The following is a 27,315-nucleotide window of genomic DNA, read 5'->3' as shown; positions in this document are numbered from 1 at the left end:
TATTTGCATACGAGTATACATACTTTCGAATTAGTAGCTAATAAATTTTAATCTCTCCTTGTAAGTTCGCCAAGAATTTTATAATGCCCAGAAGGAAATGTTTGTGACTCTATAAGGTACGAGTATATAGGTATATAAATGAACATCGTAATGAGCTAAGTCTATTGAACCATGTCCGTCTTTCTGTATATACAAGGACTAGTCTAGTTAGTTTTGAGATCTCAAACTGAAATTTTGCATAAGTTCTATTTTTCCCAAGAACTTGCTGATATATCGGAGCCGACGAATTGGACCACTATAGCATATAGCTGCCAAAAAAACTGATCGATCAATTCAAGTCTTTGAATTGCAGTCACAAAATTTGGCATAGATTATTGCTCAAAGCGACGCTAAAATCTCCGAACAAAACGTTAAGATTGACCGATCAAAAGAAGATATCTTCATAAAGATATTTTCGTTTCATTATTAAGTCGACTTGAAAGTTTTTTAATCAAGAGTGGTCTACATGACATATATATTGAGTATCTCGGATATTTACTCTCAGAATATCTGTAGGAATACCTTTTTGATTAAAATAAGAAGATTTACAAGCTTTTGCGCATTCAGCGACTCATTAGAGTTTTGACGGCTCTGATCACACAAATCCTCTTCATAGGAAATAAATTATAACCCTATATATCCAAAAATTACCTTTAAGAAACCCAAGCAACTGATAGCCACTTGTATCAGAAATACCATTACAATAATTTTCTGCTTTCTATTGTTAAGTTAGGTGATAATAATTCTTTCACCGCAGGAGGAAGCGTGTAAATTAATATATATTATATATACTTTAAGCAAATGTCATTTGAAGTTTCTGAGTTGAATTGAGTAGAGCTCTCAAATGCTAAAACACTTGTAATTCTAATTCCCAATTAATGTTAATTACCTCAAAGAAAAATCATAATTAATTTACTTATAAGCAGCAATGCCATTTCGTATTTAAATCCGCTTTTCTCTTTGGTAAGCATTTAATTTTCGATTTTCTCATTTCTCTTTTGCTCACTTCACTTTTTCCAGTTGACAGCCGTCACTTGAAGGAATCCATTGAACGTGCGGAATTCTCATTGCAATTGGAGTTGTGGTTTGGTGAACAAAACGGCACCAGCGCATTATCATTGGCCTCCACACGCACCTTACAGCTGAATTTCCATCCAGGTCGAGGGCTCCATTACCATCTGCCGGTGCTGTTCGATTACTTCCACTTGGCCGCCATTAGCGTTGGCATCCACGCCAGTTTAGTGGCTTTGCATCAGCCCTACATAAAGTGAGTATTACACGGAGTCTATGTGTGAATGTGTTGAATGTGAAACTGGGCAGACTCCTGACCCAACGGCTGCAACGGGGCATGTTGAAGAGTCATGAAAAAAGAGATTAAAAGGCAAAGCCACGCACATTCCGGTTGTGGCATTTCACACATGCTGCTATGTTTGTTTGTAAACGCGCTTTGGCCTCATACAAGATCATTATACTCTCTAAACGACCATGCCATGTCGTAGCTGTATACCGAGCATAAACCGACCGCTGATGGCTGCGAATGTGGAATTTGTGGCTGCATAGCTGCTGATGTGTGCGCATTTACTCATGCACCTGCCTTGTCCTTTATGCATCTCAATATTTACAAACAAATTATGCAAATGAGATATGTAAATCGAAAAGTCGGATTTGGAAATAATTAGATAAGAGTAGTAAATTGGAATTGGGAATTTCTCTAACATAATTTTTTTTTGTTTTTCAATCAGGGTTTTGCTTAATGAGAACAGGCACCATTTACTTTTGCAGCAAGTTCGAAAACTTACTAAATTTTTAAATATATTTATGTTGTTCTGTATATTATCAGTTACAGACCATTAGTGTAGTTTAGATTGGATTCGGCATAAATAGCTAATAATAAATTTTAGACACAATAATATTTTAGATAATATACAAGTAGACAAAGTCGAACCGCGGTAGTCTAAAACCAAAATTTGCCTTGAATTTTCATGGTCATCGAACCTCTTTAAAGACACTGTAGTCAACGTTTTTCAATTGAGGACATCTCACTACCGATTTTCTTTATCAAAGACCGGTCAATCCGATTATTTTCCATAGCAACCGTATTATCAAGCTCAGCAAACAATTTAGCACTCCGAGGATTCAGTTTTACTCTAAAAATAGGTATATATGATGGAAGTCAAGTTTAGACTTCAGTAGACTTTCAAACCAATGGTACGTCAACCCATCATACCACAACCGGCCTATATTTTAGCACTGATTAAAGACTCAATACGATATTTCATAAGAATTTGACTCAATAGAGTCTCAAAGCATTAATATCACCTGTGCTTTCTTTTTACTAGTCCGCGACCCAAAGCTACATCCTTCAGGTTAAAGAAAATATTTACACTATTTCGAAGCCAATAAATGATGGATTATAGAAGGTGCGGTTGCACCGATGCTAGAATACCCTTTACTAATACAAAAGTTTCTAACAAGAACTTGATTCCGATCGTTCAGTTATTCAAACTGAACCATTTCTTCGAAGATAGCATTATTGCTTTAGACAATATTGCATGCCAAATTTCGTGAAGATATCTCGTCAAATAAGAAGGTTTTCTATGCAAGTTTTGTATGACAGCTATGTGCTATAGTGATCGGATCTAAACTATTTTTTCGAAGATTGTAATATTGGCTTAGATAAGAATTTCCACTCAACCACTTGATTCTGATCGTTCAGATTGTATGGCGGTCTGTATGATATAGTGGCCCGATATCGGCGGTTCAGACGAATACGCAGCTTTTTGAGGAAAAAAAAAATGTGTGCAAAATTTTAGATCGATATATTAAAAACTGAAAGACTAGACTAGATATGTAGACAAACGGATGGACGAACGGACGGACATAGCTAAATCGACTCGGCTCGACACCCTGATCATTTAAATATATGTGCCATACATTTTAGGGGTTTTTGACGTTCCCTTCTGGCTGTTACAAACATCGTGGCAAAGTTAATATACCCTGTTTATGCTATATCTATTTTATATATGTAAATCTCTAAAATTTCGACAATCAAGCGCATAGAGGTATTGAAAAATGCTCCTCAACCTAAAAATAAGTTCAGAATTGCATGTGCGTTGTCCACAAAATTTGAAAAGTTACCTGCAATTTTATAAATCACTTATTACCAAGCAAATATGTTTGTATATATCTTCTTAGTGCAACTGCGTGCATACGTATGTGCGTATATACATATAATCGTTCCCACACGTCTGCGACGGCACGTGTACTTATAAAAAATTAACATTCATGCCATGAATGAATTCAAGTGCCGGCTGTTGTGCCTCCTCCTATCATCATATACTTATGATCATGAAAAACAATGAGAGCTAGTGCACGAGTGACTAAATGAAGGCGAATAACGCAAAAAAAAAATGGAATAGCGAAGGCATTTGCAACTCATTAAAGCGCTTACACACACGTTTGCCTTGTCATGTACCACGCATTGATGTTCATTAGCAACGCATGGCACCAGCTACAACTGTACCATTCCCTCTCCCCTGGTGAGTGGGCAGCACTCACAGCCGCAGACTCACTTGTAATTTCCAACATGTGTCTACAACTTTCTATCCGAGTATAAATGGCAAGGCGCATCCTTGGCAACGCGCGTGTCCCTAGTCTCTTAGCCTCCTCGTCTCCTAGTCTCATGTCTGTCTACACTTCGACCAACTATTGCCCCACTCTAATCCTATTTGGTATTTCCTTTCCGACCGACATAACGACTCACCGACTTCCTTACTTGTTTTGCAATTAATTTTAATGACTTAAATCAATTGTTGCCGCTGCGCTGCGTTTCATCCTCCAACCGCACCACACACACACGCACATATACATGCCATTGGATCACATTCACGTGCCTACAACTGTTCGCAGACGTCAAACGAGAGCCTTGCCACAGGTTATTCCTTTCAACTTTCCTTGGCGTATTCAAATTTTCCGACGTTTGATGCTGAAAAAGTTTGTATTGCAAGCACACGAACACACCCTCACAACTGAATAATTAAAATCCTTCGCTAGTACTATGTTTGTATGTAGTTTGTGTTGTCTGGTATATTATATATACTTGTACAACCGCTTCGCCATTTACTGCTCTCTTGAACATATCGCTCACAGAGGAGAATTAAGAAAGTTCATGCTTACAAATAAATCCGAATTGTTGTAAAACCTCAAGTGTCTATTTAATCTCTTAAAGTACTTTGAACACTTTTAATCCCGTATTGAAAATTAGTTGAGTATATTAAATTGATACTTCCGGTCATTTTCGAGTACATTCAGATAAGTAGTTATCAATGAATAAATTAATGGATTTGCAAGAGTTTAATAATTTAGAAGTATTTCCCTAAGGATACAGTATTCAGACAATTTTAATAATATACTTACTTTATAGATAAGATATAAATAAGATTTGTATAGAAAAATGCATATGAAAAATATAAGAAAAACTATTGAATATTTAAAAAGCAAGGAAAAACTAAGTTTGGGATTTAATTGCTATAAAGTCAACCGGATAAGCTATAGTATATACAAGTATACATTAAATAACGTCTAGTATAACGAAATCTAAGAAAGTTAAGATTTCATATTAAACCAACTTATCAGACAGTTTTGTGATTGCTTGACTCAGTATTGTTTGAGCACGCGTCACAGCTGGGCACCACCAGTAAGGGTAAGATACGGCACATTTTACAATTTTTCTACTGCAAAGGAGAAAACGCCCTAGCTGAAAATGTGAATATTGTTTATGGTTCTAGTAGTGTAACAGTCAAACACCAATAGGAGAAGAATTGTGTTCCATACCACCGAACACACATTTCAAACGCGGTTCGCCAGAAACTCCAAGAGCTTAGTTGGGTCGTTCTTATGCAATGAACTTATAATTCAGGCCTGGCACCAAGTAATTACTACCTGTACCTGTGTATGACAAATGATTTTGCTGGTGAAAAATTGTCCTCAAGAGATGCTTGTGAAAATCGACTGTCACAATTCTTTGCCAATATACGAGGATTTATATGAAAGTGACATATGAAATTACCTGCAGAATGACAATAAGTTATCTAACGAAATGGTGTTAATTTGGCCTAAATCACTTCATTCCAACTATGCCAAATATGCCTTCAATTAAATGCAAAAATAATGGGTTTCTTTTTACTAGATCCTATATTAAGACTAATTGCAGTTATGAACTGACGTCAGTAATTTTTTAAACTCCTAGATATAGAATAAATAATATATATAATAGGTAGATAACTCCAAACCGTTAAACCTTAAAACCGTTAAAGTTCACCTTCTCCGCTATATTCCTTAGACTTTTTGCGGACAATATCGGCACGCATGACGCTTAAAGCAGTGAAGAGTTGGGTCACTGGTGTCTAGCAGTGGATCCATGTCTCGTGGATGATATCGAAATGAAACTTTAGAGTCAAACACTACCCTTACCCTAATGACCCCAAGCGAAGCAGAAAAGTCATCGTATACATCACATACAACGCTCTTTGATTTCACTGCGCGATTTCTGAATTCCGATTCGGCTGAAATTTAAACAGTCTGTCAGAATATAACGCACTTTTCCGATAGTGACGTCATCGGACGATGAGGCTAAGTACTTTTCCGACCACCCTCGTACTTTAATGAAGATCTATGAAAAAAAATCTTTGTATACGTTAAGCAACAAATCTTAAAAAAAATTTTTTAATATTGTTTCGAAATTGCAACGAATTTTCTGGTGTAAGCATAGTGCATAACTGACAAAAATAATTTTAAATAATAAATAATTCCTAGTGCTTGGGACTCAGTGTTATTCAATAAGTATAGGAAAGCTTATCAATATTACGTACTGATTATTCATAGGTTTTGTTATCAGTAATAAGAAAACCGCGAAGTTCTAAAGTTTGTTCCATTAATTTTGTTTCAAAATTCCTAAAAAAAAACATTACACATTACTTCAATTATCAAAGTTATTTAGATCCAATCTGTTTTCATTAGTTTTTAGCTCCACGTAAATAGTTGAATTTTCCAGTTGTGACGCCCTTTTATCAACTACTTTTACTCTCTCTGTCTACTGAATTGAATTTAAATAGATTTGATTCATAAGTAGTATTATATCTTGCCCGCCCCTCATTTACAGTTACAAATCCATGATTATTTCTTAAAACATACTCGGCTCATACATATCATATTATATTCCACTGTATTGTCAAAAATTACTTTACTAATTTAAGTTTTACTTCCCAACTTCTTTATCCCAAAAAATTCGAAATAAAAAACAAACAAAAAATTAAACCTATCCGGCCCAAAACTTCAACATTTCACATAATCGCCTATTTTTGCTGTAACAATTTTACGACAAACGTTGTTTTTGTTTTTATTTGGACCTCCTACTCATGAATGCTTACCATCGATAAATAAAAAGGAAAACACTTTTCCGTTACATGAAACTCTGGTAAGACTCTCTCCACGTTAAGTATAACACTTTTAGTTACTTTCCTTCAATTTCACTAGGATTTCTCCTTTTCCTTTTAAATTTTCGGTTTTGGTTCATACTTTCTTCTGTTTTAAGTTTTGTTTGTTCGGTTTGAATGTAGTTTTAGTACAACTTTGCCTAGTTGAAAATAAAATAGTGAAAGTAAAATTAAAGTAGTAAAACTAAGAGTTTTGAAAATTCATATATATACATTTATATTTGTTATTATTGTTTCCCTTTTAATTTCACTGTACGTGTAGCATAAACTTCTCGCCCAGTATTTTTTTTGTTTTTAATATTACTCTGTAGTCGGCATTAAAGTTGTTCTTAGAGAGCAACAATTAGCGATAATTTTGTGTAAGTGTGTGTGTCCCAAACTAAAATTAAACAAAAGCTGAGCTTAAAGCTTCAATTACTGTAAAAACGTATTATAAATTTTTCGCCCAGAACAAAGTCTCTAATACCGTATGTATCTTTAATGCAGCGCACCTAAAAGCTCGAAAGCTTGGAGCGGCAAGCTGAATTGTCGTGGCAGTATGTCGCCCGGTCCATTGGAGGCGGTCTTTTTCGGGCCACAAATTGTGGGCACCACCAAGTGTAGCGGTGGTCCCGCTGGACGCTTACTACAATCGCGTCAAATACATCACGAAGTGTGCAGCCTACTGTTGGGCGCAATTGAGAATCTTAAGGTTACACTTAACGAGTTCAGCGCCGTGCTTACGAAGAGCATGAATAATCAAATTGGCTCACCACCATTACGCGAGAACGATACCACTGAGCGTTTACAGCACTTAATCGAAGAGGCGAAGGTAGGTTGGCCGAGAGCTTAAACGAAGCTCGGTAAATTCTAAATTATTCCAATCAATTTCCTTTCACACAGCTTCACGACACCGAGGAGGATTTCGCGATTCGTGCCAATTCTGACATCGCACAGCTTTGCGCCGAGTGTATCATGTATTGGAGGCGTGTCTTGCTAGCCTCCTCACAAACGGCCGTGCACACACTGCTCGCCAAAAAGCATCATATACTGCGAGTGCAACGTTTCGCGGAAGGTTTCTTTGTCAACGAAAACCCGCGTCATTCGGCGGCTGGTTGTTATGACAGCAATTATCAGAATTATGTGGCCATCGCGGAAATGGCACGTCGTAGTCGTTATCTACAGTCTCTGCCACCGTTACCAGTACACTGCACGCCGATCGATGGTGATGCGAGCTCTCTGCCATTGATATTTGAAGATCGTTATGTCGAACCGCCGAACTATACGCGTCGTCGCACCGGCAGTGATCCTCATTTAAATAGTCACGAGAGTTTGGTGAGCTCTAGTGGCAGCAACACAACGCCCAAACTACCACCACCACCATCAACCAGCATACTCGATAAGACACACTCGGTTAATAGCCTAAGCGGACGTAGTACCAATTCAAAAGAATGTTCGTGTACCATAAATTTTGATTATCAGAATAGTCCCGGCTGTGTAGCTGGCGTGCTTACACCACGTTTCGCTTTAGGTGGTGAAATATTGCAAGCGAGTCTAACTATTTCAACCACAGCATCGTCAAAAGCGCCGAGCTCTAGCGCGTTGAACCAACGACAGATGTCACGCCACTCTGTTACCGGTCTACTTGAGGCTGACGATGATACAGTTAATGCAAAGGAATGCAGTTATAATACTAACAGCACTTTACCGGCGCGTCACAGCAAGTCATTGGATCAACTGGATGGCACAGTCCACAGCACGCCATCTTTACGCACTCACAGCCATACACAACAGCTCAACATGCATGGTTCCTTACAAACACAATCAGATTCAAATTCAAAACACTTTAGTGATGGCGCCAGTGTATCCAGCTTGGCTAACAAGTTTGAACAGTCGGCGACACGCAAACATAAAGCACAGGCTGAAGATCTCATGCGAAATATCTCCGAGTTCCGACAGAAATACAAAAACTGTGAGGATGGTACATGCTGTGAGCCCAAACTGCATTTAAATGTGAATGGTAGCAATCGCGCCGACGTTAGCACACTTAACCGGCAATTAAACACGGGCAAGTTCGATTATTTGCACGAGATACGTATGCTGAACTCACCGAAGCAGCTAACGTTATGCTCACATTATAACTCGCTGCCAAAATACCATGGGAATGGCTTGATACCGCCACGAAACTCGTATCCACCCATAAAATCGAGAAAATTAAATGGTTGTTTAGAGAACGAAGAAAAAGCCGCAAAGCATATAGCGACACCAATACAGCAACACACTATACCGCGTAGCAGCTCCTCGCAAGCCCTACGTCAGAAGTCACAAGGCGATGTAAGCAGCCAAGCAGAGTATGCATCAACAATACCGCGTTCGGTTGAAATCGCACGGGTACGTGTCTCCGATCTCAAAGAAATGTTAAAGAACGGTACACTCAAGAAAGAGTCCAGTAGTTCTGAAAGTGATATACCCTCGAAAGTGCAGTCCTCGAAAAGTAGTGACAATAAAATGTTGTCTTCTCTTAGTGTACCATTTAAATTAGAGTCGCTGAATACGACTAGCAGCGAACAGAATACTAGCGGTTTTAGCGAATCATTACCGAATCTGGCGCCACCGCCACAATTTGACGCTAGCACAGGGCAAAAGCGAAAACTTGTGCTAAGTAATTCCACGTCGTCATTAAGTGAGGAGAGTGGTTGGGTGTCGAGCCGGCGTAGTTCACTCGGGCCATCTAGTCCGGAAACCATTACAAATAACGAAAAACATGAAAAGAACGAACAAGCACATATCAATGGCATGGAAACTCGCCTGAACGGTGAGCAACTACGTCTTAAATTACAACAACTATTAGATCAGCAAACTCAAAAGAGCATTAAAAAACACGGCACAGCAAAACAAGCGAATCAAAATCACAAAACCAATGCCGCTAACAATGAAATATCGATACAACGTAAGGTCTCATCCGTAACCCTGAAGATGAAACCCGACTTTAATAGAACCGAAATGCATTTACGGCGCCGTCTGCAGCATTTAACGAATGGCGAGTCCACGGAAACGGATGATTTAGAAATTCCTTCAAGGCGCGAACGCTTAAAACATGGCAGACACGAGAAATCAAAATCAGATTTCGATCTAGCCAGTTTAAAAGAAAACACACCACTAGAGAATGTCCGCGTACCACCGCCACAGCAGTTCCAAGATGATTTACTACCACCCGATGAATTTCGTGATCCACCATTGCCCGGTGCACACGAGAAATTTACGACAGAAAAAACGAACTCCACAAATACTTGTACAACAACCGTAATTTCAACAAGACACAGCAACAATAAGAAAACTCCTACCATACAGTCCATAACGTCGAAAACACAACAAAGTAACGAAATCAAGTCGATGTCGGCACAAATACCTAAAACAAAGCTTAAGCACCATCAAAGCTTTAACATTAGTCAAAAGAAGAGTCAGAGTCGTTCGTCACGTACAACGACAATGGTGTCACAAAATCCATACGCATTGCAAAAATCTTCGCCCACGACGACACTTCTTACAAAACCGTCCCAAATAAAAGATATCGCTGCCCTAGACCAAAGCCTTTTAAAACTCATGGAGCCCTCGCACGCTATAGACAACCCAGTCTATCACATATACGAATCGCTGAAACCCATCGCCACACCCGCCATATTCACAAACAAACCGTTATTAAAGTCACACAGCATCTTGGAGCTGAAACATAGCCATCAGCCGTCAAGCGAACTCTACAATAATCACTGCAGGTCAACACCACATCATCATATCGCCAACATGAACAATTGTGTTACCAATGTGACCCACAATGGTCACGGCCACAGCCATAATCGCAGTCATGAGCACATCAACGATCACACCATACATACGCATGCGGTTGAACTTACCGAGGATGAAAATAAAGAGAATACCAGCAGCACCCAAAATAAAGCCATAGTGGCGCGAACCGATAGCCAAAAGTCAAACAGTTCCAAGGTATTGGTTAAACGCACAAAAATCACAGCTGTCATCGGTAATGGTCAAGATTCCAATGTTTCGCTCATGGAATTTGAAAAATATCGCGAAGAATTTCGAAAACAGATCAAATATACCGGTAGCATTTATTCGGACTTTGCTAAGCTGGCTTCCGAACTGCCGTACTTTAGCATTTGCGATGAGTATCGCACATTTTCGCCCAACGGTATGCATTTAATTATCTGTGTTCATGGGCTGGATGGAAACGCCGCCGATTTGCGACTAGTGCGTACCTATCTTGAGCTCGGTTTGCCCGGCGCAAATTTAGAGTTTCTAATGTCGGAGCGCAATCAAGGGGATACCTTCTCCGATTTCGAAACAATGACCGATCGGTAAGAGAACTCTATTACTAAGAGCTATATTGAGGAGTAAGTAATATGTATCTCTAATCTTTTAGGCTTGTAGCTGAGATACTATATCATATAGAAACATGTGGTCTGAATCCAACACGCATTTCATTCGTCGCACACTCTTTAGGCACGATTATAGTACGTAGCGCTTTGGCGCGTTCGCAAATGCGTCCTTTACTACCGCGTCTACACACATTCCTATCGCTGTCCGGACCACATTTGGGTACGCTATACAATACTAGCGGACTTGTCAATATGGGTAAGTTACCGAAGATGACTTAAGTAAATGTTATGCTGAGAGATACTGAAAGGAATAAACTCAGATGTATGTATGTTATGTACCGAAGTGCTTTCAAATATAATATCACCTTTCTTTGTTCCAATCTAAACCTGAAACCTCTTGCTATCTTTATTCGTTTGAAGGCATGTGGTTCATGCAGAAATGGAAGAAATCCGGCTCACTTTTACAGCTTTGTATGCGTGATACATCGGATCTACGTAATACGTTTTTATATCGTCTTAGTCAACGCAGCACCCTGCATCATTTCAAGAATATACTGCTCTGTGGTTCGAGTCAAGATCGTTATGTGCCAGCGCATTCAGCACGTTTGGAGCTCTGCAAAGCCGCCATACGTGATAACTCCAATCTGGGCACGGTTTACAGGCAAGTGACATCTGTTCAGTGCTCGGATTATTTAAATAAAAAATCGAAATCTCTTCTTATCTTTTTAGGGAAATGATACACAACATAATCGCACCGATATTGGCTCGGCCCGAATTACAGTTAGCGCGTTATGACGTCCATCATGCACTTCCGCATACAGCAAATACGCTCATCGGTAGAGCAGCGCATATTGCTGTACTCGACTCGGAATTATTCATAGAGAAATTTTTACTGATTGCCGGCTTAAAATATTTTAGTTAACCAAGAAATAACTAGAAATTTACTAATTACAAATAGAGAAGAAAAAAGTGTATTTGCTTAAAAAATACATGGCACGAATATTGGGTCACTTGTTGGACTCTGTTTAGTTAAAAGCTGGTTTCTAGTCGTAGTTGTTGATACACGCTTTAGAGGTAGATAGGTACATAGCTGGTAACGGAGGAGTCGCATTACACAAAAATAAAAAACTATAGCAAAGGATTTGAGTATTAGGTCGACGTACAAATTTTATTTATACTATATATTTTGAAAAAATAATCAAAATGAGATACTTTCACCTTGCTTAGGTATAGGTTGGAAATTTCGGAATATATTTGGCTTTTTGCAAAGTGAATCCAATAACATAATCTTTCTTAATTTCAAGGAAATCTTGAATATCGTGAATATACTGAATATGTGAAGTTTTATCTCATTTTTCGGATCGAGAGACATGCACTGATAAAATGAGACAGCTGGATTACCCTGAATCATACTTCATGTGCTCATTTTAAAATATCTAATAAGATCAAGTACTGACCATCATCTACATGCTATTAATGATCAGTAAAGTATGAGAAAAAAAGGGCATACATTTTAATGAGAAGCCCTAAGTTTTTGGAGAGAGTTTATTAGCAGGCAGCTGTTTGAAGACAATTAATATAAAAGTAAACAAAACCAAATTGATTGTAATTACGAAGAAAAAAATATTCGAGCTTCGAGACTAAACATAGAAATATAGACCGCCAGATGTTCAGTACACGAAAAGTCGATATTTCTCTGAAAATATACTGTTACCGATAATTTGTTCGGCAATTTATAACGAAGATAGTCATTATCGGAGAATCAAGAAAGAATGTGATTCGCACGGTGTTCTAAATCCAGTGTAGTGGAAAGATGCGTAAGACATTGTCAACAGACGTCATCTAACGCCCGACCCAGAAACGCATATGCGCATTGCGAAGCAGTTTTATATGAGCTGGCTTGAGTGGGCCTGCAAAGAGGTACATAAAAATCTTGCGAAGATTCTTTACATGTATGACATTCGTTGGATCAGTCATGGTCAGGTATCAGATTTCTCAAGTCAATAGGAGCTTTTCGTCATCTTCATGACAGATAGGTCAACGTTACCAAAATTTACAGGGATTTAATCCGATCAAGGCGGAGATCCGATTTATAAATATAACTACGAATTTAACATTACAATATCCAGAATACAATTGCTTAAGGGTCGATCTGGTTTCTCGAGCCAACTTAAGTCTTTCATTATTCCAACGAATTATTATTGACGATTGTTGATTTCGGGTTTCAGCTACACTGAAAATTGTTTTTTCAAGATTAGTTAGTAATGTTTATGCTGTGTGAAATTCAAGATCGGGTAAACAAAGCTAAAATTATATTCTTATTTTCTATACGTGTGTAACGAAAAATTATTGAGGGAGCAAAAATTATAACATGTTTTGAAATAGTCGCAGACTATTACTCGCACAAATGCAAAATATGGCAAATGTGTGTAAATTTGAAAAACAAAAACCAAAAACAAAACTTACTTAAAGAAACAAGGAATTTTTCAATGAGATTTGAACTTTTTTATATTAAAATCTATGTATTTAATAAGCAACACAAACATACATATAATATATTAAACTATTTAGAATGAGAGAAGTAGTATTAGAGAATCAATGTTACAAAATCAAAACCAAAGAAACTCTACGCATAGAGAAATGTTAAATTTTTAATCAAAAAGATCAATTTATTGAAGAAAAATATTGTAATAGAGTCATGCAAACACACACATACATACTCCTACATACATATACTTGTAGAATATAGTATTATATATAAAAACGTTGCGCTAGGTTCGTGTGCTAGCAAGCTAGTTAGTAAAGGGCTAAGAAAGAGTGGTAGTTTCGAAGAAGGCAGAGATTTGAGGTTTGCTTTAGAGCTCTTGGTATTCGACTAACCAGACTAACCGGATAGGGCATTATTCGAGTAATAATATTCGGTTTGCACTATCCAAATAGTCGTAAGTTGTAGACTATTCGGTTTGCCACTCAAAGCGTAAGCGTTCATTTAAAAATACAAAAAAAAAACTAAAACTCAAAAATCAAAAATCAAAGGCTGCTTGGATTTCAAACAATTTTCATTTATTCAAATACTCGCAGCAGAGCAACTATTCGAATAGTAGCGGAAGAACCTATAAACGGTTACAAACCGTATAATCGAATAATCGAGTTTCGGGTGATTCGAATAATTTTAAAAGCCCTAGTTTGTTTACTCTTTAAATCTTTGAGCAGCTGAAGCCAAAGTGAAGCAAAGTCGTAACAAACTGCATCATGTTTTTAAGAATTGCGCAGCTATTGAAGTAGTGAATTAGAACATTGAATACCGTTAAAATATGAATCAAAATTATTTCCAAATATCACACTTGTAGTTATAAAAAATATACTTGAACGTTGGAAATGCACCGAAGAAAATTAAAATTTTCTTATATTTTTTATTGATGAATCACATATTCTTCTTTCAGTGGTAAGGGTCAATTAGGTCATTCAAAAAACTTTAATTTATTCTTTAATTAGTGAATATAAGGAATTAATAATAAACCATTGTTAGAAATGCAGGGAACATCATTTATAGAATGTAGGAATTGTCTGAGCGAATTTTCCAAATGCTTATTGTAGTTTGTAGTTACAAAAAATAATTGCAAAATATTATATAATAATAGTAAATAAAAAAAAAAATTACATAAATAAGTATTTACATTGCCAATTGTCTGATTTTAAACTAGTGATATAGTCTGCATGAAATTGTTAGCATTTTAAATGGGTTTGCTTGTTAGAAAAAAATTTAATATCTATTTGTAATTTGCATTCAAGCATAGAAAAGCATTCAAGCCGCTACAAAACTTACAAAAAAAATTTATAAAAAAAACCGTTACATTTTTCTACCTTTATATATTTATTTTAATTATTTTTTTCCATGAGTTCGAAAAAAAATTTAATTCATAAATAGTAGAAATTTATATTTTTTTTTTACAAAAATTAATAAATAGTTGAAATTTTTGTTTTTTTTTACTAATATAATGTAATCATTAATTATTTCCGCAAGCTTCTCACAGCGAAATATTACGCATAAGCACCGACTTATAAATTCGTCCACTTAATTACTTTAATAGCAACCACGTAAACAAAGAATTCATATTGGACTGCATACAGACTTACTTAAATACCAAAATATTGGCTTTATTTATAATTTTGAAGTAATATTTTTAGCTTTTACTCTATATTTACGATGTATGCGAAAACTTATTTATAAATTGAATAAATTATGTTTAAAGTAAATCTAAAAATGTAAAAAGAAAACATTTAATAAAGCACTACGATTTAATTATGGCTTCTTTATTTACTTATATATTTCAGATTTTTGAACATGCTGCAGTTCTATCAAGATATGAGAGATATAGTTTATACCAAAAATTAATGAAATCGGAAATAATTGCCCCTAGACCCGTATTCTAAATTTAACAATTGCCGTACGTTCCATTAATTTGATTCCTATATGTGAGATACTTATATGCATTCTTATCCATTTATCCGCTCCATATTTTCCTTTAACGTTCATATGATAGATATAACACTCGATCGCTGGATTTAAAAGAAGATATTGCAGCCTATATATATAGCCTAATATGTTAATGAATAATGATTTAATACGCTCTAGTGTACTCTCGCGCCATGTTGCTATAGAGTACAATAGTTTTGTTCACTTAACGGTTGCTTGTATCAAATAAAACTAATTAAGATAGATTATATATTCCACTTATCTTCCAAACCGTTAAAGTTAAATCGACTAAATTCGCTCAGGAGAATTATTTTCTATATTCTCTCCGACAGTGTGAAAAATTAATGAAATCGGATAAAAGCCACGCCCACTCTGCATATGACAGTCTATCTAAAAACCTGCTAGACCAATTTCAATCAAATTCGGTACTTAACATTTCTATGTTACGGTGCGAAAATAGGCGAAATCGAACCACAACAACGCTTACTTCCCATATAACACAAATTTAAACCTTATATGATTCTTCCACTTTCCGTATACAAATGAAGCACCAATGAATATGTTGGGAAAAGCTTTGCACAAATAGTGCCTTTATCTATTTGCTATCCCAAGTCTAAAATTGATCATTCCTTACTTTTTTTTAATTTTGCACGACAGAGACCAGAGAGAAAGAATTCTTATGATTCTCTGTATCAAATATAAAGTTTAGTTTTCGTGATTTAAATATAGCATTATATTTTTATACCCTTAACAGGGTATATTAATTTTGCCATAAAGTTCGTAACAACTAGAGAAACGTCGGAGACCCTATAAAGTATATATGTATGAGTAAAACTGATCAGCGTGACGAGCTGAGTCGTCCGTCCTTCTATCCGTCTGAACATACGCTAACTAGACCCTTAATTTTTGAGAAATCGATCTCAAATTTTACACACGTTATTTTCACCATAAGCTCTTCATTTGTTGGAATCGCCGATATCAGATCACTATAGCACTTAGCTGGCATAAAAATTAGCCGATCAGAGTCTAGCCCTTGTATGAAAATCGTTTTTATTTGACAAGAAATAATTATGAGATTTGGTATGGATTATTGTCCAAGGCAACGCAACAATCTCCAAACATTTTGTTCAGGTCGAACTACTATAGCTTATAGCTGTCATTCAAACTGATTTACCAAAAATAAATACCTTCTTATTTAAATTTGATTTTGAATAAATTCGGTATTCGTAAGCCAAAATTGAATATCTTACGATAAGGTTACATCGTATTAGTATTTATTATCACTCTTCGTGAACACCGCTTTTAGTGGGCAAAAGCAAAACAAAAAAGAAAACAATGACATACTAATTGTGAATTTGCGAAAATGCTTGTCAAAACAAAATTAATAGATACGGATTGTGACTGACACGAACATTGATTAATTTTTATTGCCAGAAAATTTTCGCCATAAATATTTGCTTATAATTAACATAGTGCTGAAAATTAGAAAACCGTTTAATACTCATATAGGAAATTAGATATGTCACTAGCGCGTGTTCCCCAATTACGAATTGTACAACGTGACCTTAAATGCCATCAAGGCTGCGGATTTTATGGAAATGCCCAATTTGATGGACTCTGCTCCAAATGTTTTCGTGAACGAAACGATAAAAGAAAGAAAGGTTAGTTGCAGCTTCATGAGTTCTAAAAATATATGTGTTATTTTACGATTTATGACTTTTTACTACTTTTGACATAAAGCAGAGCAGAATGCACTTCCTCCGCCTGCAAATTCGACGAATACCGGTGGCACGAGCACAGCTGGTCGATTGTCCCCACAAAACCTTTTGGGGCGAGTGCCAAACAAGAGACAGGACAGTATGCCGGAAATATCGACAGGTACACTTACGAAGAAGAAATCACTCGTGCCAGCTGTATTTCAAAAAACACTTCAATCAAATACGCTGAAGAGTAAAAAATTAAAACAGGACGGTAATTTAGGTAAGCCTGTAAGCTTTAAGTTCTGTTCGAAATAAAAGTTAACATTTTAATGAAGGACAAAAAACATATGTGCCCGATCCCACCGAAAGTCAATTTATGCTGCAACTACGCCAACTTCGCATACCTGATGATGGCAAACGTAAACTAAAAAGTGAAATTCAACGCCTAGATAATGCCATACGCAGTTATATGAATAATAGTGCTAATAAAAATGTTGATGAATTGTCAGAGATGGTACAAAATGCATACACCAAACTGGCGGATATAGTGCACAGTGACCAACGTTTCCAAATTGCCACCAACGAAGACCGTGAAAGTGCAATCGATTTCTTCGAAAAAGTTGTCATGACTCAAAATCACAAGTAATTGCAAAATAATCAATATTTTTGTTTCAATACGATTTAGTTTAATTTTGTTGAAATCCTTATTTTAGATTCCTATTTAGTCCGTATTTCACGCTCGATGAAGAAAACGATGTAAAAATACAAAAACGCATACGTCAACTCAGTTGGATAACGGCAAAACATTTAGTATGCAGCATTGATGAAGTTAATGCGGAGTCGCGAGACCTGGTCTATAATGCTATAACAGGCATGTCTTAGTATTTTTTTTTTTAAATTTAAATTTAAATTTACATTTCTCAACATTTTAGAACTGGTAGGCATCGATTCATATTACTCACCACAAGAGAAACTGGAGTGCACAGTGCGCTGTTGTCGCCACATTTTTGAATTACTGAAGCATTCAGTTGGAGGTCCGGCAAGCGCAGATGAATTTCTTCCTGCTCTCATTTTCGTTGTGTTAAAAGCTAATCCAGTACGACTGCATAGTAATGTAAACTTCGTAACACGCTTTACTAATGCATCACGCTTAATGAGTGGTGAAGGTGGTTATTATTTCACGAATCTGGTATGTATATATGTATGCCATTTCGAATATTTTACAGAAATTTTATTGATTTTCTTTTAAAAACCAAAGTGCTGCGCAATCTCATTTATTGAGAATTTAAATGGCGAAAGTCTGGGTATCACAGAAGAAGAATTCGATTTACTCATGTCAGGAGATAAAGCATTTAGTACACCTTGGGAAAGCGCTTTGTTGGCTTGTGAGGGATTACATTTGATATCGGAGAATATGAAGCGCATGGAATCATTAAAGAAGCGGAATACTAGCATTGCTACTGGTATTGATAATTTCCGTAAAGACCTCGAAGAGTTTCAGGTACAATAATTAATACTTCTTTTATGTGTAATATAGCATGTATAAATTTAATTGAATATTTTGCTTTGCTTTACAAGCGGGAGATTTCCGATAAAGTTGATGCTTGCATCGCAAAAGCCCCACTAACTATCCTGCCCATAAAAACACCACCACATTTAATCAGTAAAGCAAGAGCTCACCTGGCAAATGGGAGTGAAACAGGTTTAGCGACCAGCGAATCAATTGGACATTATAGTGCTAATTTGATTGCTGCATTAACCGCCGATGAGAAAACGAAAAAAGAGAGTACAAAAAATACTCTTCCCACGCCTTTAGTACAAAACAGCACAAATCAAATAATTGATATTTTGGAGGACGCATCACACACATTGGCACTTAAAGACACAAGTACTACATCGATTGGTCGGCTATCGCCTCTACCACCAGCACAGCCAAACTCTGACCTGCAATTCACATCTCCAATTTTTAATTATACACCTTTCGATGCCATTTCGCTATTGGAAGATCATTCTGATTCCACTGATGATTATTTAATTAGCACAGATTTACGAGGTGGACTTACAAATGTAAATTATGACTTTGATTTATCCGACCACAGCGGTGAAAACAGTGTTACCGAGGATTTGAAATTAAATTTGGAAGAATTCGATCCCCTTGCACAAAAATCGTCGACAGAAAGTGATCTGCAAGTAGTTGTCCAAGATGGAAGTACAGTTGGGCGTAGTTTATTGGACAGTGATTCGCCCACAAATGGAACATTGCTTCCATCGCCGTTGAAACCGACAGTAACTGATTATCGAGGTTTCTCGAGTTTCGAAATACCGTCTATTTCTTGTAATACTGGGGATTTTGCATCACTAAACCATTCTATTAATGAAAGCGATCTTAGCTTAAGGACAACTAGCACTGTAATTGAAAATAGTAAAGCTAATTGATTTAAGTCAGTCCAATTTCGCAGTGGTGTGATAAGTGTATTAATATAGTAAATTGGATTATATTTGCATATAATAAATAAAATGCTATTATAAATTACTTTGCGTACATAATCAATAATTATTATATTAATTATTTGCTTAATTATTGAGGGTTCAAATACGTTATGCATAATGATCAGGTTATTATTTTGCCATATTATTTACTCATAAAAAGGCATCATTACTGTGAATTCCCCATAACTGGCAGTCACAATAGTATGACAACAAAGCGAAATGCCAAACACAGACAGACTTCGATCCGATTGGCTTTCGATTTGTCCATCGCTGTGATTTTGTGTGTGGAGGGATTGTGGTATTTTTGAAGGAAGCTGTGAGCGTGATTATATTCAAAAACATCGAAAATACACAGACAATAGCATAAAAAATGAGAAAAAGTGATGAGGATAGGTTGGTGCAAAAAGGACTATATGTATTTTGGAATTATATTAATATTTCAGCATTTTTGTTATGCAATTCAAATGGAGAATAGAATATATCATAATTTGTGTGTGTGTTGTGTGTGGCTGCGTTGAAAGTACTTTATGTAGCCGGCTGTTATAGACGCAGAGAATGTGCAGGCAAGAGCGCGAGTGAAAATAAATAAATTGCGTGCGAAAGTGTCTAATGCTTTCCTTATTATTGTCTCGTATTTAATGCTGAACATAAAGGTTATTCATACTAGTAGGCCATGAAAGTACATGGTATATATAGTATTTTTAAATTATTTTTTTATTGCAAAAATATAATAATAAAGAAACAGCTGAGTGTGATGCTGAGTGGGAGTAGGGATGGGTGAAGTTGTCTCACCCTTCCAGATATTACTTGTATCTGTTTTTAGCGTCACGTCTACTACGCAATATTGTGACCGAGACCTTGAACTGCACATATGTTAGTCATATATTCATGTATATTTACTCACAACACTTTAAGGAGTGCTTATATTGCTCACATAACGAAATGTATTTAACTAATTGCACAAATGTTTCTTTTGAAAGCATATACCTATCTACATAAATTTTCTTTATGCCAGATTAATATAATTGCTTGTCCGCGATAAGAAAATCGTAAACTTTAGTTTTGTCTACATGCACGAATCGTTTTATATATATGTATGTTTTTCAACTTTTTGTGACAGTTCTACAAGCGCACCAACCTTTCGCATAATACGTGAGGTTTACGAAAGCACTAATGCACATGAACGCTTTGAAGCTGAACTGGACAAAGCGTTGGAGGCTAAAGTGGATTACATAATTATCGAACCGCCAAGGTTGGGCGATGAAACTGAACGATGGATAACGGTTGGTAATTGCTTACACAAAACAGCCGTAGTTTCAGGCGTCGCTTCTCTCATATCTAGTTTATTATGGCGGGATCGGCCAGTGATTGCAGCGCCAATGTGCGCTGTTTCGCTTTTCTGTGCAGGATTATACACAGTATCTTGGAATTATGATCCATGCTGCCAGTATCAGGTATTATTTTTTTCCTGTCAATATAAATATTATCAAGACAAAAATTACTGATTACTTATGTATAATCGATTTCTCTCTGTTATTACTTGGAATTTAATAAACTTCTATTTTCTATTCACATAAGGTGGAAAGCGATGATGAAATCCTAAGCAAATTACCACTCGGAGATGTGTCTGCTCCTATGATACTAGGCTACTCGCCTAATAACAAAACCAAATATTTGCATCGCAGTGTCACTTTATTATCAGCAGCATTCTGTGCATGGCAAATATGGCGGTCGTACAAGTAGCTAAGCTTACCAACACCCAGCCGCATTGTCTGAGTGAAGTTGCATGCTTTTGTGATTAGATGAAAAGTAGAATGTCAATGCCACACCAATGTACTGCAGATATTTGTACATTTATCGTTTTTATTGCATGCAACTGCGCCTCCACGCACTCGCGACCGTACCACAATCACCACCAGTATCCAAATAACCACACATACACACAAAGAGATGCATTAGGCGGCTTAACTGCAGCGATAATAACTGCATTAATTCAGCGTGGAATAGTAAATACTTGGAAGTTGGTGGATAAACATCCCAATTTTTTATTTAATGCAATTAACGAACTTTTATTTTGTATTTTTTTTTTTACAAATAGTAAGAATGAAGATAAAATAAGGCGTTAGTGTAAAAAAATGTGTGGAAATATTTTGGCTACGAAATTCACAATTGCAAAAGTTTACCAAAAGACGATTTGTTCGATTACAATACCAATGTAAGGTGAAAATTTATTAAATTAATTGTACGTTTAAATGTTTCGCTTAGCTAAAAGTTTAAGTAAAAATGAACAAGAAACTAAATTTGTGCATTTTTTAAATTTTTACTTCATTTCGAGACTGCATTATTATTCGAGTGTTATTGCATACATACCGATTAACTCATATATCGGTTATCTGCATTGTTCTAAGCCTCTTTTGTGAAAGTATTGGTGTTGAATAGCAATAAACTACATTCGCATTGAAAAGTGTTTAAGCGTATATTGTTTTAATCGTTTAGACATACAAAAAAAATTAAACTCAAAAGTAATTTAATTAATGAAAGTATAATAATAAATGTTTAGCAATACAAAAAAATAAATAATATATTGGAATCGTCTTATAAAGCGTAATTTTGTTTTAATAATTAATTCAAAATGTAAAACGTTCAAATGTATCTAATACAACGCAAAAAAAAAACATAAAAACAGTGAAATAAACGCATATAAAATGCAAAAAATAATACAAATTAAAGAAATATATAAATAAATAAATAAAGTTGGAAAAATATGAATTGTTATGTCGTTTACTAAAGCATCAAGCTCAATTGTAAGTACAATAACACTTGACGACTGCAGCGTATGATGTTATTTACCGCTGATAACGAAATTTGGCATAGAATTCAATACGTACAAATACATATACCATTAAATATATGTATATGCGTCCATTCGCTTCTGAAATCATTATTTACAATCAATCAATTTATTGCCAAAATTTACTTATTCATTATGTGTATCTGTGGCAATACTTTTATGTGTATGTATGTATTAAAGAGTCCACTTAAGTTAATGACTATGTGAGTTCTTTTCGCTAACTTCCTCGAGACTCGCTATTGAATTTTAATAACGTGTAGGTAACGGTTATGCCTAAATTTTTACTAGCAATACAATTGTTTGCCTTTGCTTAAGTCAACTTACTTATTACCCAGAAAGATATAAGTACATATGCATGTTGGTGCATACAATACTCTCCTTTTGCCCCTCTCTAGTTGCCCCGAAATATTCGGCATTTTTTATACCATAAAAGGATGTAAACATATTTTTATTTTTATTTTGATCGTTTTGTTTAAATGACAGCTAAATGCTATAGTGGTCCAATCTGAACACTATGTTTGGAGATTTTAGCAATGCCTTGGATAATAATCTTACCCATACCTAAGCCTATGAACATAGTACCTTGTCAAATAAAAAAGTTTTCCATACAAAAACTTTAGTTTGATCGGTCAGTTTGTATGGTAGCTATAAGCTATAGTTGTCTGATATCGGCACCTCCGATAAATGAGTAACTTCTTTGTGAGAAAATGATGTGTACAAAATTGCAGAGCGATTTCTCAAAAACTGAGGAATTCGCTCACGCGTACACAGACTCCGACAATTTCTTTTAGCGGTTACAATCAACGTGGCAAACTAAATGGATATATTTTCTCTCGTTACAATAGCACAACCAGATCTGAAAGCAATATCTGCTATGCTGGTTTCATCATCGTGTATCACACACTAGCACCAAGAGTGTATTTATAAAAGACTTGACTTTTCCTCACAATACTTCAAGAGCAGTATTCTGAATACTAGAGTAGGTAAAATTAAGTAGTATTCCTATGACATCGGAAACTGCTTCCCCTAAAACCCACTCATAAGCAATTTGTAAAGATAGCTTGTTTTCTATAGCTAAACTTAAGGAACATCTAACATCCTTCGACAAAAATTCGGATATTCGCGACGACCAGGAACTCATATTCGGCCAAGGACTGTCTCCACAGCAGCGTTTAGCAACTTTTAATCACTCAAGAATTTGAAAAAATCGGGTTTTCCAAATTTTAAGCCGACTCCGAAAGTCTAATGAGAAGAATTCTCATGACAGAATTGTTTCATGTTGGTCCAAACAGTGATAGCACTTAGGCCCAACGCTAAACGCTCTGTAGCATATTTAACGATCGTATCAACTTCTTAAGTTAATAACATCCTCAAATTCCATCCAAAGTTTTCAAATAGTTTTTTACGCTCAGAACTCATTTACCCCGATTGTATTCTATCTGTTTAGTAAAAAATATGAGTTCTCAAATCTTTCTTTTCATTTTTGTCTTGGTGTTATAGCCAATGGGAGTGAAAGGCATATACCAGATTATCTAATTCTTCCAGTCATTAAATTTATCATAACAATATGAGGAAGACATCCCCGTCAGACTATGGTAGACTAGTGTCCAAGATAAGCATATTTGCGTTTACGCATATTATCGGAGGTATTCTTATGTGTATGAATATAAACATGTGCATAGTATATAAGACACTGAACTGGCCATGTGTAAATCTCAGCGAGATGACCTGCAAATCACCATTTTAGTACTATGAAATCTCATGTTTGCGTAGAAGCGGCTTGTGTTATGTCTGTGAAATACGTTCACGCACATGTACGCCAAATATATATGTGCATATATGTACATATTATTGTCCAAATACCCTGTGCGAAATCTTAATGATTTCAAAGAGATAAACTGGTTCAAAAAGAATATGATTTTAATAGTTAACCGTAAACATAAAACTGTTCATCTTTTCTATTGTCACATTCATGGATTAGATTCAAACTTCTCCCTGCCTCACCTCTTGTTCTTCGCTTTTTAAGAACATTAAAAGCAATCGCCAAATTTATATTTGTACCTTCTTTCAGGTAGTATCATTTTAAATACTCTCAAAACTGGACAGATGATGTCTTTCGTTATCGATGCGAAAAGTTTATTATCGCAGTATTCTTCTTTAGAGCTCTTTCTTTGAAACATCCCCAAAGTACAATGGATGTTGTCGTCTTTGCTGCTTTTACTTTGTATTGCTTATTAAGAAGGACTTGATTAAAGGAATTTGAGATTATTTTTAGCTGGAATATTTCTGCATTGAACACTTTATTTTTAATTTTCGAAAATTCGTTTTTTGTTTTTAAAACCAGTTGTTTTAAACTCTTATAAAAGATGTTGGAATTTACTTCTGCATCCCAGACAATTTTTCCATTTCATTCATTAATACATACTTGTATAAATATTTATATTTTTGTATATCGCTCTGAAAGCTCGTTTGTATTGAGTGGATCCAAGATATTCTTCCAAATTCTAATGTCTTTAAAGGCTACCAAGTCGAGGAACACATGGTGTATGGTATAGTTAGTTTTCTCGAATTAAAAACACGTATACTTAAGTAGTTTGGAAACTTCAATAAACTAACTCCCAAAGTGGTTCATATTTCCTGGTACCATGCGGACTAGAAAGATTGTGTGCGCGTTAGGGTTGGTCATTTATTAAAAGGAAAAAGAATTTTATATCTATAATATGGTAATACTCTTCACTGAAAGCCTATTTATTTATTATACTCTCGCAACCTGTTGCTACAGAGTATAATAGTTTTGTTCACCTAACGGTTGTTTGTATCACCTAAAACTAATCGAGTTAGATATAGGGTTATATATATATAAATGATCAGGATGAAGAGACGAGTTGAAATCCGGGTGACTGTCTGTCCGTCTGTCCGTCCGTCCGTGCAAGCTCTAACTTGAGTAAAAATTGAGATATCTTTATGAAACTTGGTAGACATGTTTCTTGGTACCGTTGGTATTGCAGATGGGCGTAATCGGACCACTGCCACGCCCACAAAACGCCATTAATCAAAAACAAATAACTTGCCATAACTAAGCTCCGCAATAAGATACAAGACTGTTATTTGGTACACAGGATCACATTAGGGAGGGGCATCTGCAGTTAGAACTTTTTTTTTAACAGTGGGCGTGGTCCCGCCTCTAATAGGTTTAATGTGCATATCTCCTAAACCGCTAATGCTATAACAACAAAATTCACTAGAAGCAAATGTTTTTAGCACTTCTATTGACGGTGTGAAAATAGTTGAAATCGGGTGGCAACTCCGCCCACTCCCCATATAACGGTACTGTTAAAAACTACTAAAAGCGCGATAAATCAAGCACTAAACACGCCAGAGACATTAAATGTTATCTCTGAGATGGTATAAATTGGCTTTATAGGAACCGCGTTCAAAATTAGTGAGTGGGCGTGGCACAGCCCACTTTTAGGTGAAAACCCATATCTTGAGATCTGCTCAACCGATTTCAACCAAATTCGATGCATAACGTTCTTTTCATGTTTCTATGTCATAGTGCGAAAATGGGCGAAATCGGACTACAACCACGCTTACTTCCCATGTAACACCATTTTCAATTCCATCTGATTCTTTCACTTTCCACTATGCAAATCAGGTAACAATGATTATATCGGGGTAAAACTTTGCGTAAATAATGCAATTAAAGTATGCCACCTTGCGGCCAAAAATTGTCTAAATCGAACCAAAACTGTTCAAACCCCTAAGTACTAAATATGTGGACCCCAGTGCCTATAGTTGACCTTCTACCGAAAATATCAGTCAATCCACAAAGAAATCTCAAACGAGTATACCATTTGACTTTGCGAGAGTATAAAATGTTCGGTTACATCCCAAATTACCTTCCTTACTTGTTTTTTAAGCAGTTTTGTTTCTGCAGAAAAAAGTTTACATTAAAAAAAATGTTCTCAATAACCTAAAGAAACCTTAAATTTGTGTATTTTTTTAACTGGCAAGTCTTTCACTAGATTAAGTCTCAATTTGTTCGATAGCATTACAAGATTCAATTTCTATTCGTTCTCAGGACAGTCAAGTTTACGTAACCCGAACAAACCCGTTCCTCCAAAATACTCTTCTAAATATATGGCCGTTATATGAAATCCTAATAGATAACAAGTAAGAAAGGCTATCTTCGGGTGTAACCGAACATTTCATACTCTTGTAACTTGCCAGGATCAAAGTCAGGGAAATACCTTCAGGTGCATAAGGTTTGTTTGAACAACGAAAATCAATATGTATGTAAAGTCATCCGGTAGTTCGAAAATCTTTCTATCACGTCGCATAAATTATATTAATCTCATCTTCGTCTAAAAGAATTATTGACCCGATATACCCACTTTTGACATATTCTTGTAGAAATATTATTATAAGAAAAGGATTATCTTCTAATTTGTATAATATTATATATCTCAAAGATTGACCGATATTTTCGATAAAATGTGCGCTGTAGGTACTGGGGTCCACATATTCGGTATCTGGGTGCTTGAATAGCTTTACAAGTAGTATCATTTAGACAATTTTATGTTATAAGATGGCACAACTCAAAGTCACTATTCGTCATACGTTTTATCCCGATACATTCATTGGTGCTTGATTTGCATGCAGCAAAGTGAAAGTACCAATGGAATTTAAAATTGTGTTATATTTGAAGTGGGCGTGATTGTAGTCCGATTTCGCCCATCTGAAATGTAATAATGTTATTTACTAAATTTGGTCGATATCGGTCGAGTCGTAACAGAGATATGGGTTTTCACCCTAATGTGGGCGGTGCCATGCCCATCGTACAATTTTGACCACGGTTCTTATAAAGTCCTCTTGAATGATCCTAGCTGAAAAT

The 27,315-nt window shown here is 35.9% G+C and overlaps 3 protein-coding genes across 5 annotated transcripts in view; all 3 read left to right on the top strand.

The window, feature by feature from the left end:
- Window positions 1–14,569, top strand: part of LOC106624719 (protein FAM135A) — a 51,992-nt gene extending 37,423 nt beyond the window's left edge. For both annotated transcript variants that reach the window (XM_036359132.2, XM_036359133.2), the window contains exons 4-9: window positions 1,060–1,306; window positions 7,020–7,344; window positions 7,416–10,882; window positions 10,948–11,159; window positions 11,324–11,564; window positions 11,633–14,569. In XM_036359132.2, the coding sequence (XP_036215025.2) occupies window positions 1,060–1,306; window positions 7,020–7,344; window positions 7,416–10,882; window positions 10,948–11,159; window positions 11,324–11,564; window positions 11,633–11,825 (4,685 nt within the window). In that variant the 3' untranslated portion in view covers window positions 11,826–14,569. The remainder of the gene's footprint in view (window positions 1–1,059; window positions 1,307–7,019; window positions 7,345–7,415; window positions 10,883–10,947; window positions 11,160–11,323; window positions 11,565–11,632) is intronic.
- Window positions 14,570–16,639: 2,070 nt separating this feature from the next.
- On the top strand, window positions 16,640–19,613 carry Rabex-5 (Rabaptin-5-associated exchange factor for Rab5). 2 transcript variants are annotated; one of them, XM_036359134.2, is made up of 7 exons: window positions 16,640–17,041; window positions 17,124–17,360; window positions 17,416–17,722; window positions 17,794–17,951; window positions 18,013–18,269; window positions 18,339–18,581; window positions 18,659–19,613. In XM_036359134.2, exons 1-7 carry the CDS (start codon window positions 16,900–16,902, stop codon window positions 19,514–19,516), a joined length of 2,202 nt encoding a protein of 733 aa, XP_036215027.2. In that variant the 5' UTR covers window positions 16,640–16,899; the 3' UTR covers window positions 19,517–19,613. The 2 variants fall into 2 exon arrangements, with proteins under 2 accessions (XP_036215027.2, XP_069967031.1); XM_070110930.1 differs by having other exon boundaries at window positions 16,641–17,041; window positions 17,121–17,360.
- Window positions 19,614–19,791: 178 nt separating this feature from the next.
- Pmi (Transmembrane protein Pmi) lies at window positions 19,792–22,042 on the top strand. The gene is made up of 3 exons (XM_014244492.3): window positions 19,792–19,963; window positions 20,691–21,024; window positions 21,149–22,042. The coding sequence occupies exons 1-3, from the start codon at window positions 19,941–19,943 to the stop codon at window positions 21,311–21,313; spliced, it is 522 nt and encodes a 173-aa protein (XP_014099967.1). The 5' UTR covers window positions 19,792–19,940; the 3' UTR covers window positions 21,314–22,042.
- Window positions 22,043–27,315: the final 5,273 nt, after the last annotated feature.

This window comes from Bactrocera oleae, chromosome 6 (genome assembly GCF_042242935.1).
Source record: "Bactrocera oleae isolate idBacOlea1 chromosome 6, idBacOlea1, whole genome shotgun sequence".
In the NCBI taxonomy this organism is placed as follows: domain Eukaryota; kingdom Metazoa; phylum Arthropoda; class Insecta; order Diptera; family Tephritidae; genus Bactrocera; species Bactrocera oleae.
This window is presented reverse-complemented; position numbering and strand designations above follow the sequence as displayed.